This window comes from Asterias rubens, chromosome 2, assembly GCF_902459465.1.
Source record: "Asterias rubens chromosome 2, eAstRub1.3, whole genome shotgun sequence".
Classification (NCBI taxonomy): domain Eukaryota; kingdom Metazoa; phylum Echinodermata; class Asteroidea; order Forcipulatida; family Asteriidae; genus Asterias; species Asterias rubens.
In genome coordinates, this window is record NC_047063.1 from 684,312 (window position 1) to 699,254 (window position 14,943).

The 14,943-nt window shown below is 38.3% G+C and overlaps 1 protein-coding gene across 1 annotated transcript in view; it reads right to left on the bottom strand.

Moving 5' to 3' along the window:
* Positions 1 to 3,378: 3,378 nt before the first annotated feature.
* The window catches only part of LOC117307314 (plexin-A4-like), a 36,947-nt gene continuing 25,382 nt past the window's right edge, over positions 3,379 to 14,943 (bottom strand). Inside the window, exons 21-38 of the mRNA XM_033792031.1 lie at positions 14,568 to 14,744; positions 14,007 to 14,226; positions 13,465 to 13,604; positions 12,856 to 12,983; positions 12,239 to 12,304; positions 10,497 to 10,571; positions 9,940 to 10,006; positions 9,139 to 9,285; positions 8,713 to 8,869; positions 8,409 to 8,509; positions 7,800 to 7,908; positions 7,091 to 7,194; positions 6,251 to 6,409; positions 5,371 to 5,534; positions 5,061 to 5,208; positions 4,784 to 4,924; positions 4,514 to 4,588; positions 3,379 to 4,061 (exon numbers count right to left, since the gene is read on the bottom strand). Of these exons, the coding sequence (XP_033647922.1) occupies positions 3,957 to 4,061; positions 4,514 to 4,588; positions 4,784 to 4,924; positions 5,061 to 5,208; positions 5,371 to 5,534; positions 6,251 to 6,409; positions 7,091 to 7,194; positions 7,800 to 7,908; positions 8,409 to 8,509; positions 8,713 to 8,869; positions 9,139 to 9,285; positions 9,940 to 10,006; positions 10,497 to 10,571; positions 12,239 to 12,304; positions 12,856 to 12,983; positions 13,465 to 13,604; positions 14,007 to 14,226; positions 14,568 to 14,744 (2,283 nt within the window). The 3' untranslated portion in view covers positions 3,379 to 3,956. The remainder of the gene's footprint in view (positions 4,062 to 4,513; positions 4,589 to 4,783; positions 4,925 to 5,060; positions 5,209 to 5,370; positions 5,535 to 6,250; positions 6,410 to 7,090; positions 7,195 to 7,799; positions 7,909 to 8,408; positions 8,510 to 8,712; positions 8,870 to 9,138; positions 9,286 to 9,939; positions 10,007 to 10,496; positions 10,572 to 12,238; positions 12,305 to 12,855; positions 12,984 to 13,464; positions 13,605 to 14,006; positions 14,227 to 14,567; positions 14,745 to 14,943) is intronic.

Sequence of the window (14,943 nt, forward strand, 5' to 3'; positions counted from 1 at the left end):
GAACAGCAAACAAATTTGCTTGCCAAATCCTTTTTGCTAAAAGCACGAAATGAGTATGGTATTGGTGCCACACCAGTCACACAAAAATGGTGTTTTGGCTGGTAACCTTTTTTTTTTACTAAGTAAGCAAGAGTTTTCTGTGCTCATCAAGCAATAATTTGTGCTTTACATGTTTTATGAAATTGGGCCCTGCGACAGTTTGTGATAGGTGAACACATTATTCAATGAAACGACAACATGACAAAATGGGGGATTTACTTGTCTTCTGCTCATGAATCGTGTCGTGACATGCATGATGTGGTGCTACCAAACCATTGCAAACACAAGGAAGGACAAGGCCCAAGGCACTGGCAAGGGAAGGGCAGGCCAACATTTAGCCAAGCCCAAGGGAAGGCCAAGAGCAAGAGGGGAATTTTGAGCTAAAATTAGGAAGTAACAAAAGCGAATCTTAAAACAGAAAAATATGCCTCGAAATTATTTGTCATTCTTCTAATATTCATATTTGAAACAAGGTATTAAAAAAGCAGCCTACGACTGTCACCATGGATGGTCACAGTGTCGGGAGGGTTACGTTATCGCAACTACCGAGTTCGGAGTCCGAGTTGCAACGACCTGGCCCCTTTTCATTTTTTTAGGAAGTATGCATGAAAAGTGCATAAAAGTGAAAATGTACACAAGTAATTTTCGAACAAACATACCTGAAAAATAGAAAATTGTTCAACTCACTTCCGTCTCGCTACCATTCCTTCCTGTATTCTGCTAGCTCTTTATTATTATTAGCATTTGCAGCATATGTGCAGCCTGCAGCGCAGATTCAATAGACGACGACCGTCACCTTTTTTACTAAGGAAAAAAGTGTTGTCTTCGACGCATGCGCACAGTGCATTCAGGGACGCACCTTGAACAAAAGTTTACTTTTTAATCAAAACATACGGTGGCCCAAACTTGACACTGACAAATATTGTAATGCAATTTGTAGAATTTTGTTCAGTCACAGTGGTTTTCAATATAATTAAATTTGATTAGAATAAAAACAAAAATGCAACATTGAAGGATGTTTTTCAAACGTTTTCAATATAAATTATAATTTACAAATTGGTCATGTTTACATTGATCAACAAAACTAAAGGACCTTTCTCACAAATCCGAAACCAATTTTTAGAGAGGAAAGTATCAGCATACAAGAAAATATAAAATAACAAAAATAGTTGTTAAGCCCAATGTTTTTTCTTTTAAAAAAATATGAAAAAAATAATCAAACAAGTTACAGTGGTTGAATAATGTTACGAAGTCGCAAAACTAGAGGAACAACTTGACAGAAATTAAAGGGAAGCACTGCACTTGAATAAATGTGAATGGGGATCGTCAAGGACTAGAACAACAAAATATCAGACATTTAATGAAATTAATAACCTAGCGCTCCAAAAATAATTGAGCATAAGGAAATGTGAAATCGGGAAATGTAATACAATGAAAGTAATAAATACAATGAATAGAATTTAAATACAGAGAAAATTGGGGTGTTGGTGGTAACGGAATGCGTGAAGTAGATGAGAAACTACCTCCGTTGAAACTTTAAGTTGGGTTTGAAGTTCCGTCGCTGCCATGGTCTAGTTGTATCCCCGAGGTGTTCTACTGGGTTGCCATCCACTGCAGACGGCGGTCGGTGGCGGACAAAAAGCTATGGCCGGGGGGACAGAATCCCCTAGCTGCAGCCCGGCCGTCGAAGCTCAAACCCCGGCAAGGACCCAGCACAGTCAGCAGAAGGGCAGTAGGAGGCACCGGGGCCACGGCTCATGGCTGCTAGCCCAGCAGTTGAAGTTTGAACCCCGGCAAGGACCCAGCACAGCCAGCAGAAGACGGTAGAAGGCACCGGGCCACGCCACGTGGCTGCTAGCCCGGCAGTTGAAGTTCTCACCCGTCCGTTTCTAGCAACCGAAACTTTGAATCTGCCGGCTCGCGAGCATTGTCCACCCTTTTAAACACAGATTTCGTGTGGAATTCCAAGAGTTATGCGGTTGGGGACAATGGGTCATCAAGACGAGAATCGCGGACACCGTTTAACATGATGGGTCTTACGTAAGGTTGCACAAACGACTGTAAACCCGAATTCTTCAAGATAATACAATAAACTCGAATTCTTGAATAAATGAAAGTGGATTCAAAACGATGGGCCCAACTGTTTCCAGCATTGTGAACTAACTTATTTGGCTTGCGGTTAACACCGTGTTTGTATCTACTTGCCATGTAGAGTTTGTTCTTAGAGAACCGTCTTGCTTTATTTTACTACCGCGGAGTAGATGTTCAGGGGTTCGGGAGACTTCTCCGTTAGGAAAAGAACTATCCTACACTTTTTAACTACTACCCGGGCGGATGGTATAGAATATAGCTTATATGATCGTGATTAACTGTACTACCGCGGAGTCAGTTCATTGACCTCGACGTTTCGACTAGCTTACTCTAGTCATCCCGTCACTGAACTAACTTATAGGCAATATTCATGAAAAACCTTCCGGAAATTTATTATTATTCAATGGTTGAATACAAAAACTATTCAAATTGCTGCCAGCAGCAGAATTACATGAACAGTTAAAAAAGGAAAAGTATTGCGTAAAACATTACAACTATAATTTAAAAGACTTTAAATCTATTAGAACAAAACAAAACTTGTTTGTTGAAAAAACTACTTTAACTAGTTTGAACAATTCAGCAATATTTGATTGTCAGACGCCAAGGAATGTTTTCTGAAATTAAATGCAGTCAGAATGTATGACTCGGTTTCAAACTATAATGGCTTTAATAATCCTTTTTATTTTATTTAAATACACCTAATACTTGTTTTATTATTTCTACAAAAATATAATTCTATAAAAATGCTAATAAATCTCTTGTGTAAATAAATATATTTTTTGTCAGTTGAAGAAATAGGCCTACAATCTTAGGAATGAAACCATAAACCATTTATAAAATATCAATATTTACATAAATAAAGCATCAACCACCAATGAATATTGTTGGTTACCTGCTTGATAAAACATAAAAGATTTGTATGTAATAGTTGTCTTGACGATTATTTAAACTTGGCAAACCAAAATAAGAACTGTATCGGGATTACGGCTATTTTTAAAAAGTTATAAAAAGCAGCATTTAATAATTAAAAACTGTCACTACATTCCATCATTCCTATGCGTCATTCTTTAAAAACTGATCATTAAAAACAACACAGGATAGTTTTATTTTACCTGTCCATGTTTTATAAATTATCTTTTATTATATCCTCCTCCACACTTTGAACAGTGACAAAACTAAGGGCAAAAGGGGGGGGGGCATCGTTTTTTCGGGGTTGGGCCATTCTAGCCGACTTAGTTTCTTTTTAGGGCTATCGTTTTGCCATTTAATATTTTCTTTTTCAAAATTAATCTATAATGAATGTAAAAAAAAAAATACATTGTCTGCATGTAAATAGAAAAAAAGTGCTAAAAACATTAAAATCATCACACTCTGGTGTATTTGTTATTCCCAGATTTTAATTCTGTGTGGAAGAATGTTTTACTTTTGAACATTGGAATTTTCACGTAGAACTTTTAAAGTTTTGCATTTTACTCTGGTAGTTGTTGATCTAAAAAGTCCAGATTTCAACACCACCTCTTTCTATTGAGCAATCTCGGTGGCCTAGTTGGCAAGACATCTACTCTGGAATGGCAAAGGTTACGGGTTCACATCCCAAGGAAAGTACTGAGCATACAAAACATCACACATCAGTGGATGGGTAAAACAAATGTTTTTTATTGCTGATGGACATTTATTATCTACTAAAGATAAAATATGTGATAGTATGAATAGACCTATCAAAATAATTCATATTTCTTCAAGCCAGTTTTTCACATTGTGTGATTGCTTCTACTAATTACATAACAGAAACGAGTACTGGAAGGGGGTGGAGTACATTTGCCCTTCTACAAAGCCTCATCCCCACTGGAGAGAGTGACTTGCACCTCCTCAAGAAGGTATCCAAGGTGGGCTTCTTCATATTCTGGTTCAGACTCAAGAACATCCAGAATCTGAAAGAAATGAGAAGACAAAGTCCACCATCTTGGTCTTCCTTTAATTCAAGGCTCATTTCTTATGTATCAGAATATTTAAAAGAGACCTGCAGTAATTTTTTATTTTAATTTTAAAGTCATGCACCTACAAACACCCGACAAAAAGAAATAATTGGAAGACACAGTCGAGGGAGTAAGCACAAGATGAATTTAACCAAACAAAAGCTTAAGAGGAGTTCTCTGTTAATAAAACTGAGCTTGAAGGGAAATAGCCAGACCCCCTCCTGCTTAATGATCATCATTATATATCAGAGCACGAGAAACTACACAAAGGTGACTAAAGCAATTTCTTTTTACGCTACCTCCATCCTTTATTCATGGTTCTATAACATAATTTGCTTTCAGGGTCAAAGTAAAACAATGATTCAGATGGGATTTCATTATTTGAATAAGAGAGTTAACAAACTTACCGTTTGATTGTGTTTGCTGACAATATACCACAGCCGTTCAAGAGTGTCCAACTTGCTGAACAGACCAGTGAAATTCTGAAAAGACAATTTGAAGGACTAGTTGTGACAATTTCCTAATTTATTTTTAATACAGAAACTTTACTCCACTTGGTTTCATAAAAATAAACTGTTTTCTTGCTAATTTACTTGTTTTTTTTTTTAATTTAAAGGAGTGTTCTTTAACAGGGTGGAAGTCAACACTGTATGCTGAGGTTTAATTGACAATTTTACCTCGCTGGCTTTATACAGCTCCTTATTCAGCTCCTGGGTGGTCACCTGAGGCAAATCCCGAACTTCATTATAGAAGTCCTCTACTACATGCTGGTAATTCTGCTTCTCTCTGCCGTACAATAACTTATTCACAGAGGACTCCTGTCAACAAAAACATCAGATCCAGTCAAACCATCGAGTCCTAAAAAAGTTCCCTAGTATTTTTGTTAACAGTTTTAAATAATTTTGAGGCGTTTCTTTTGAAAATAAAATCATTATGTTATTTCAGTTCAGTTACCTGCCCGAGTTTATGCGTCTTGGTGTCATGTACATCATGGAATAACTGACCAATCACATCCATGCTTGCCTCAACGGAGCGTCCAGCACGGATGTCAAAGATGTAGTCTGGATGCTTGATGGCATTGGACCAGAAGCGCAGTGGTAAACTATTAGAAATGAACACAATCTTAGTTGGTTTGCTTGTTTATTTGTAGTGAAAGAGAATTTTAAGTGGGGAAGCATTATGCTTACTTATCACAGTAAAATACTTCACAACTGACAATCACCCCCCCCCCCCCCCAAAAAAAAAAAAAAACCCAGCAACTTACATGTTACTCTTCCAGATGTGTGTGATTTCCGGGTCACTTTCTTCCAGTTCATGTCGATTGGCCTGACTGTCAAAAAAGTCAAAGAGGTACTTGATGGCCTTGGGGGCGCTCTCCACTGATAGAATGGTATTGAACATGTCATCAACATACTTTTGAATGACTCCCTGCGGAAAAACAAAGAAACTATTAGTTAGACAAATGAATCGCATGAAAGGAAGCAAAAAGTTACAAGCAATCCTCACATGAATCAAAATCCTGATAAAAACAGGTTTCACCGAATACTAAAATAGTTGAACTTGAGGTTATTTAACAATCAAATATTGTTACTACTATAAATATGTATTGCTGCAAACTGTTTTAAATTTTGTCTGTTGTTTTTAAAACAGTGTTTTGCAGAATGTATAGCGTACTGGCCTGAATCCCCTTATTCTAGAAAACCTCCAAGATACTACACATCATAACAAACAACAAACTGCAGGTTTGTGGACTATTTCTTTCTCCCTGATGTGACTGCTTTACTTCTTGTAAAAATATCTGAAGGCTCAAGGAGATTTTCAGAAAATCTTAACATCAGGAAAGATCCTTAGAAACCACACCCCTGATGTCCAGAATGTTTGCTTATCTCTATCAGTGGTGAAGATAAACTGGTGTCTGGGACAGAGGCGTAAGCTAAGCCGTGTTCTTTTCTAAAGAAGTTGAACGTGAATTTGACGTGAATTTGGGGTCACAACTCTATTTTTGATGCAAATATTCCACAGAGTCAAGCAAAGTTCAACTTCTGCAAATTATTAGCATTTGCAGGAAGTATGAACCAGGCTTAACTAGTGTAGTGAGCCTTTGATGAAAACTACCCAAGTTGGCAGATTATTATTTTGCTAACCTTTGTTGACATGAGTCTTGGAAATGAGATCTCTTTGATCTTCCTGCGAGTGATCTTATTTCTGAAGGTGACTGATCTCAACCTGCTGCAGCAATCTCTGGATCTTTTCTTCTTGCCTTCCTCATCATCATCATCATAGCCGTTGTCTTCATCTTGAACCTTGGAGAAAATAGTATAAAGAACAATTAAAGATGCTATGTTCAATGTTTTCCAATTTATCAACAAAATTATATTTGAATTTTAAACACCTATCTGTATGGCTGTGAACAGTTTTTTTTTAAAGGAAATGCATGACAAAATCTGTCAATGATAATTTAGTTACAAAATGTTTGATTAATTATTTCACATTTATCAAACAAGTACAAACAATTTTGCATGATACAGGTTTTCATTGTTGTGGCATATGCAAAAGTTGTTGTATGTTTTTTGTTTTGTGAAACAGCATTATCTGTAAACTCTTTAAAGTAATTTCTTATGGAATAGGGCAATCAAACTTAAACTGCTGCCAATACCAGAGCTGCAAACTTTCCCTGATTCTGCAAAAGATTTCTTTGAAAATAACACAATCTTTCGATGTTCTGATGAACACATTTGACAATCTCCCTGATTCAGAAACATTACCCCTACTGTGTTGAGTGTAATGTGGTTATCTCCTCAACTGTTGGAAAACAATTGCCTTGATTGCAAGTATGCAAATGTTGGCAGCTCTACCAGTGCTTATGCGAGTGCGAGAATGACACTTACTAAAAGTTAACTGTGCTCCCCTACCATGACATTTATTATTCCTGCAACTCTAAAGAAATATGTTTCTAATAATCCTTTAGTTGCACAATAACTCACCAGATGCCAGTCTTTGATTCCTTTTATTGGCTCAACTTCTACAATGGTATCCAGGCGATTGCTGTATCGTTTACGGCTAGCCAAATCATCAACTCCAACATTAGCTGACAGGGGGGGGGGGGAATATGTATAAGTTAAGTTACAACATTCAGTACAAAAAACACACTTTATTCCGCAAATTTATTTTGTCATAAACACATTTCCTTAAATAGTTAAACAATCAAATTATTTCAGGGTAACTCTAGGGGTTTATCAGAAGCTCTTGCTGCAAGAAATAATTAAGCTGATTGGTAAGCATTGAAAAAGCAAGTCAATTTTCTACAAAAAAACATCCATTATATTAAAGGAAGAGCATGCTAACCTAACAGGTTGAAAATATCAATAAAGATGGACAATTATTATTGGTGAGTGAAATGTCTCAAGATCAATTCGGTTTTGTGATGCACTCATTTTCTAAAAGATAAAGTCAAGAACAAGAAAATGTTGAGTCTCTACACCTTAAAATAGTGTACAATGCAAGAATCATTTCTCAGACTTAAAAGTTATTTTATTGATATCTATAATCAACTGGGGCATTTCAGACAAAACACAGTTTCACTGGATACTTACTACAAGAAAGTAAGCTTTTGAATAGAACTTTACCAAAGTCCGGCCCACCTTCAATATAAAAGGGTAAAGACAACCCATGATGGTACAAAAACTAACTTACCGTATGCACTGGCCTCATTTCCCTGTGAGAACTGAAGAACAGGTTTGGAAAGAGTTGCATTGGCAATGTCTTGCTTCTCTACAATCGTCATTTGATCATTATCCCCAACCTGTAGGTTATCAAGGATAACAAAGAACCAGTTCAAAAAATACCTCCAACAACTGCTACAACATTTAAAAAAAATACCAGCAGGGAAGAGAGCCACTGCTGACAAAAAAGTCTGAAATTGAGATCCAGACTTTAGGAGGTAAAACTGAAATGATGGAAAATCCACTTTTTTATCACCCCGGTGTTATAGACCCAACGGAGCTTCTGGGAACAATGTCCTCAGTGCTAGAGAAGTAAACCAAAGACCCCAACTTAATTAATTTGCAGAACAATACAGCAGTCTTTTTTATAAGCAGGCATACTTATTAAACAAGTCTGAATTCAGATAAAAGTCTGAAATATCTGATCCCTGACCCAGCTAACCCATGCAAACATACAAACAAATTACTCCAAAAGAAGAAAACAAGAATTTGTTGTGGGGGTGGTGGTGTGTTGGTGGTGGAGGGGGGGGGGGGTCTTCATCTAACCCTAGAAGTTCTTCATCAGGAAGGTGACACTTACGTGGAATTCCTTTAGCATATTGATTCTTCGCCATTTGTCAGTTGGTGGTCTGAGATCCATGTCTGTCAACACGAGACGACCATTGGTGCCATGATGCCATTCTAATGATGAAGACAGACAAACTTTGTATTACATCATACAATGCATCATGGTACAACTCTAGAATATTAGATCAAGTTTCTTGATAAACTTTTACAAGGTGCTCTAAATTTGATTTGGTATTAAATTGATGGGTAGGCCACAAGGGGAAAGGGCAAGAGTTAAAACCAGCAGTTACTTTATTTCAAAGTGGTTTCTGACATACCAAGGTTGACTTGGCTGGTGCAGGGTCTGCTAGAGTAAGGTGTGCTGCAATAAATGGCATCTAAGATCTTCTCCTTGACCTGTGAGATAGTGTCTACGTCTAGCACCTTGACTTCCTTGATGACATTTCCTTCTTCATCAATGGGCACGATGAGATTCTAAGGAGGTACCAGATCAACAATTTCAAGAAACTATTTACCTCGTAATGTTTTTCCTCATAAAAAGTACAATTCGAGTTTTGTGTAATTTGTTTATTACTCAAATAAAAAGCATGAACACAAATCTGAGTAAATATTCCAGAAACTAAATTTAGATTTGACCACAAAGAAAAAGTGAAGGTAGAATAACAAGCATTGGCAACCAGCTGATTATGTTTTCTAATCTTAATATTCCATAAAATACAACTGAATTTGACCCTAAAACTCACAAGGGTATTGAACTCGATATCCTCCTCCAACATCTTCTCAAAGTTGAGAGAATATCTTGACCTTCCGGTGAAGACATCAACTGGACCACTCTCAGTGCGATGTTTGATGGCACGGTACAAGACAAACAGAGGGTAGGCAGTGTGACTCTGAAGGAGAGAAGACAACATCAATCACCCTACTCAAATGTTTCTTTTTATTGGGCTTAAAGGCAGTGGTAACTATTGGTAATTACTCAAAATAATGATTAGCATAAAACCTTACTTGGTAACGAGTAATGGGGAGAGGTTGATAGTATAAAACATTGTAAGAATTGGCTCCCTCTGAAGTGACGTAGTTTTCGAGAGAGAAGTTATTTCCACAAATTTGATTTTGAGACCTCAAGTTTAGAATTTGAGGTCTCGAAATCAAGCATCTGAAAGCACACAACTTTGTGTGACAAGGGTGTTTTTTCTTTCATAGTTATCTCGCAACTTCGAAGACCAATTGAGCTAAAATTTTCACAGGTTTGTTATTTTGTGCACATGTTGAGATACACCAAGTGAGAAGACTGGTCTTTGACAATTACCAATAGTGTCCAGTGTCTTTAATTGTGTACAGGAACATCAATCCACTGCAAATAAAATTTATTCTACCAAATATCTTTACTACTTTTTACTATGTAGTCAAAAGTAAAGCATGCCATCAGTGTTGGTACCTTCACAAATGAATTCCTCCACATACAACAACCAAACAATCGTACATGCTGTGCGTACACTGCTTTGAAGACTATGTACATGTAAACATTTGTAAGTAATCCATACCTGAAGTTGATCATACAGGCACAGAGCAACCCAGTTTGATAGAAGCTTCTCTAAAATACTCTCATTTCTGTCAGAAATAAACATTAAATAAATTATATAAAAAAATAACTTTTTACGAAAAAAGGTAGTAAGGCAAATCTTGATTTTACATTTCAACAAATTATTGAAACAGTAGTACAAATCAGTATTTATATTTTTTTTTTAGGTAGATCTTTTTAGTTGTTGATCTTTGAAATTTTCCTAGCCAACTTAAACAAAAAAATAAGAGTTCTTCGTCAGACCCTTAAAAATATGTTATAGTATGCAATTTATAACAGAGTCTGACATTAGTGTGAAAGTATGTTTAAAAAAAGCATTACCTGAAACTTTGCTTAGTGGGAAAACAATACAGGTCTTGTGGTAACAGCCTGTACATAGTAGGATTTGAAGCTTTGCAAGTTGCTGTAATTCTACAAAACAATTGTGGCATATCAATTCTTATCTTGACCAGTATGCACCGATTGTCCACAAGCAGAGAAGTAATAAAAACTGTTGTAAGTAATATGGATAAGAATTACCTGAGGAAGAGTTGTCTAGTTCGGCTGTGGTCAGCGGCTGTGTGGATGAGCTCCGTCATCAGAGTAATTATGATGCTGAATAAGAAAATGACAAACTATTTCAAAAAAGAGAGGTAAGAGCACCGGACTCTGGTGTTTCTGATCAGAAGACTGAGGGTTCGAGTTCCCAGTCGTGGTAGGGGTAAGAGCACCGGACTCTGGTGTTTCTGATCGGCAGACTGAGGGTTCGAGTCCCCAGTCGTGGTAGGGGTAAGAACAACCGACTCTGGTGTTTCTGATCCGCAGACTGAGGGTTCGAGTCCCCAGTCATGGTAGGGGTAAGAGCACCGAACTCTGGTGTTTCTGATCAGCAGACTGAGGGTTTGAGTCCCAAGTCGTGGTAGGGGTAAGAGCACCGAACTCTGGTGTTTCTGATCAGCAGACTGAGGGTTCGAGTCCCAAGTCGTGGTAGGGGTAAGAGCACCGAACTCTGGTGTTTCTGATCAGCAGACTGAAGGTTCGAGTCCCCAGTCATGGTAGGGGTAAGAACAACCGACTCTGGTGTTTCTGATCAGCAGACTGAGGGTTCGAGTCCCCAGTCATGGTAGGGGTAAGAGCACCGAACTCTGGTGTTTCTGATCAGCAGACTGAGGGTTTGAGTCCCAAGTCGTGGTAGGGGTAAGAGCACCGGACACTGGTGTTTCTGATCGGCAGACTGAGGGTTCGAGTCCCAAGTCGTGGTAGGGGTAAGAGCACCAGACTCTGGTGTTTCTGATCAGCAGACTGAAGGTTTGAGTCCCCAGTCATGGTAGGGGTAAGAACAACCGACTCTGGTGTTTCTGATCAGCAGACTGAGGGTTTGAGTCCCAAGTCGTGGTAGGGGTAAGAGCACCGGACTCTGGTGTTTCTGATCAGCAGACTGAGGGTTCGAGTCCCAAGTCGTGTTAGGGGTAAGAGCACCGGACTCTGGTGTTTCTGATCAGCAGACTGAGGGTTCGAGTCCCAAGTCGTGGTAGGGGTAAGAGCACCGGACTCTGGTGTTTCTGATCAGCAGACTGAGGGTTCGAGTCCCAAGTCGTGGTAGGGGTAAGAGCACCGGACTCTGGTGTTTCTGATCAGCAGACTGAGGGTTCGAGTCCCCAGTCATGGTAGGGGTAAGAGCACCGGACTCTGGTGGTTTCTGATCAGCAGACTGAGGGTTCGAGTCCCAAGTCCTGGTAGGGGTAAGAGCACCGGACTCTGCTGGTTTCTGATCAGCAGACTGAGGGTTCGAGTCCCCAGTCGTGGTAGGGGTAAGAGCACCGGACTCAAACTCTGGTGCTTCTGATACTGTATTCAAGATACAAGACTCAAGATACTGTATTATTACTGTACCATAATTGCTTTGTCCTCTAAATTGGACATCTTAATTCCTGTATACTAGGATTGTTAGTGTGCTCAAAACAACCAGAACACTTATCATGGAAGCGTTGGGGTTAATGTCCGTTTATCTGGTTCAGATAGCAAGAAACATTTGGTCTAGATTACATGGGAAGGTGGTTCCAGTCCATTTCCATGAAATCTTAAAACCATTCATTGATACGTTCGTTATTGGTTTGCAGGAGACTGGAGTTTTGAAGCGATGAACAAGTTTTTAGTAAGAAGACAGTTGTTAGTTTGGAAGATGGTTTTCTTTTTGGAGTGATACAGGAAGTTCAGATTTCTGTCTTCTTGCTCAGTACTCTCTGGAAAACAAATAAAGTAAACATTGAAGGATAACTTACTCAGTCAGGTACGTCATTTTATTCTCCAGAATCATGACCACTGTAAGCAGAGATGCTATCAACTGCCTGTGTGAATTTAATAACATGGAATGTACAGAGTTAAGACTGGGGCTAAATTTCATATAGCTGCTTAAACAGCAAATTTTGCTTAACAAATTTACGCCAAGCATAAATGATCAGGATACCTGCCACAAATAGTACATGGGGATGTTAGCGTGGCTCATAACTTTATTCTGTTGAGCATAAATTGCATGTGCTAAAGATGCTTTCTTGCGCTGTTCTATGAAATTGGTCCATACTGGGCCCAATTTCATAAAGCTGCTTATAAAAATTCCTCTGTCCGACAAGGCTTTGATAATGTTACCATTTTCTCTGATATTTCCCGAGGCTGAGTGAATGCAATTTCCAAGATATAAATTGTAAAAGTACTAATCATAATCAAGCTTTAGGTGAACAGCTTGTAAACAAATTCAATATCATGAAAGGATATTGCATCTGATGAATTACTTAAAAAAACAAAACCTAAGTCAAACTATATTTCCAAATAATTTTCTGCGATATTCCTTAACAACTGAAATCTAAAAATTTTATTCTGATAAATCTTTGGAGAGACTTACTTTTGTCTAATGGGTAACTTTGAGGGGCTCTCAGCATCCAACGTTTGAATCAGAACAATTAAGAAAGCCTTGTTGCTAAGAAGACGAGAAAACTTCATCATTGCTTTCTGGACATTTTCATCTGGATACTAAAAAAAAGAAAAGAAAAAAAATATAGATTGGACAGGAGAACATGATGACATATTTAAAAGATTTGGTTAATTAATGGCGAAATTCAAGCCAAGGTAGTTGACTTTTGGTAATTTACAAAGACAAGTATTCTCACTTTGTGCATCCCAACATATGCATAAAATAGCGAAGAACTGAGACAATTCAGGTTATAGAATTGTGTGCTTTTAGAAGCATGAGACTGAAGCCCTTCTCAGATTCAAATATACAGGTGAAAAATTACCTCTTTCTCTAAAACTACATTACTTCAATGAGGGTCGTTTTTAACAATGCTTTACAACAGTTCTCGGGTGCCCTTTATTAGGTAAGTTTTTATGGTCATTATTTTTTAGGAGTAAATACCAACAATAGGCCCTATACCCTGCCTTTAAATAAGTAATGTTTATATAAAAGATGTCAAATCTTAGTGAAGTGAGAGGTAAGAGAATGGCAGACACTTACCTCTTTATCCTGAGTGTCTGGTCTCTCTTGCCCAATGAACAGCATATTACTGGCGTACTCTCGGTGACTGACAAATGGCATTCCAATTCCATGCAAGTCACTTGTCAAATCTGTCAAGTCTGTCTGAAGTTCAGCAAAGGCTGAAAAAAACAAAAAATTGAATTAGTAGGTAAAATAGAAACTCATCAGTGTTAATCAGAAGCCTGCCCAACACTTTATCAAGAAAAATGTGTTTTTCTCTCCAAAGACTTTCAAAATGCAGCTTGAACGAAGCAATGAAAAGACTAGTATCATCCCACTTTAACTGAAATTGCTTCTCCCCACCCAGGGTTAAATGGGTACATGTGAGTACAGAGATGGTTCTTGATGGTAATGGGCTTAGCTTGGTGCGCTACATATTTGGTAGCACAGGCTCTACCCTCAGGGAGCTAAGATGGTATGAGGAATGAAATAACGGCCCAATCTAGGAGCGCAATGAGCAACCACTATCATTACTATCATTATTGTCTTTTTAGCCTTTGAGACCTCCAGGAGCTCCATACCTTGTTTGATCTCATCTGACAGATCCACTTCTAATGTTACCATGTCATCCTGGATGAGTCTAGCTTCTCGTCTGGATCCATACAGCTGAGCTAAGAAGCAAAAGGCAACAGTGAGAATGCAGACCACGATGACTCCACTGATTGACGGGAGTACGATTGGAACCAACTCTACAGGATACTTAACGTATCCTATACGGAACTCTAGATTGCTGTGAGTTACCTGAAGAGAGAACAGGAACAAGGTACAGTTAGTTCTACAACTTGTTTTGGGTTAGTTCGATTCCATAGAATTGTCTGTACACCAAACTACTCATCCTACACTTATCTCTTGGTGTCCTAGACAGATGGTTGTTCTTAAGTAAATTATATCCAAGATTTAATTGAAGACATACGCAAACCACATGAAGCCTTCCATCTTTGGCCCTAGAAGTCCCTAAAAGGTGGTTGTTTCTCACTATATTTGTCTTAAGAATTGCCTAGACCACATAGAGCCGTCTCTCAGTGTTTTGACCCAAAAAGTCAAGGTCTAAGGGTTCTACCAAGAGCTGTTTTAAGACTTACCCAGACCACAGGAAGCCCTCTCTTTGTGTCTTGGCCGGTGAAGTCCCCAGCAGGTGGTTGCTCCTCAGGTAAAATACAACCAAGGCCTGTTTCTTCAATAAAGGTTACGTCACATCTCATTGCTCCAACATGAACGATGATTTCTGATTCAGTGATTGCATTGTTGATTCGGTCACCCTGAAAAGAATATTTCAATGGAACATATCACAGCTGAAAAATACTCACAATAACATCATATTTTTTCATCAAATCAGTTGATACTCCGATCAAAGTAAGTTTAAAACCTTCCATCAATTAAAGAAACTCCTTCTCCAGCAATGGGTACCACAGCGATTTAATAGATGTTATATATTGTCAGCGATGCAATTTTAACAGA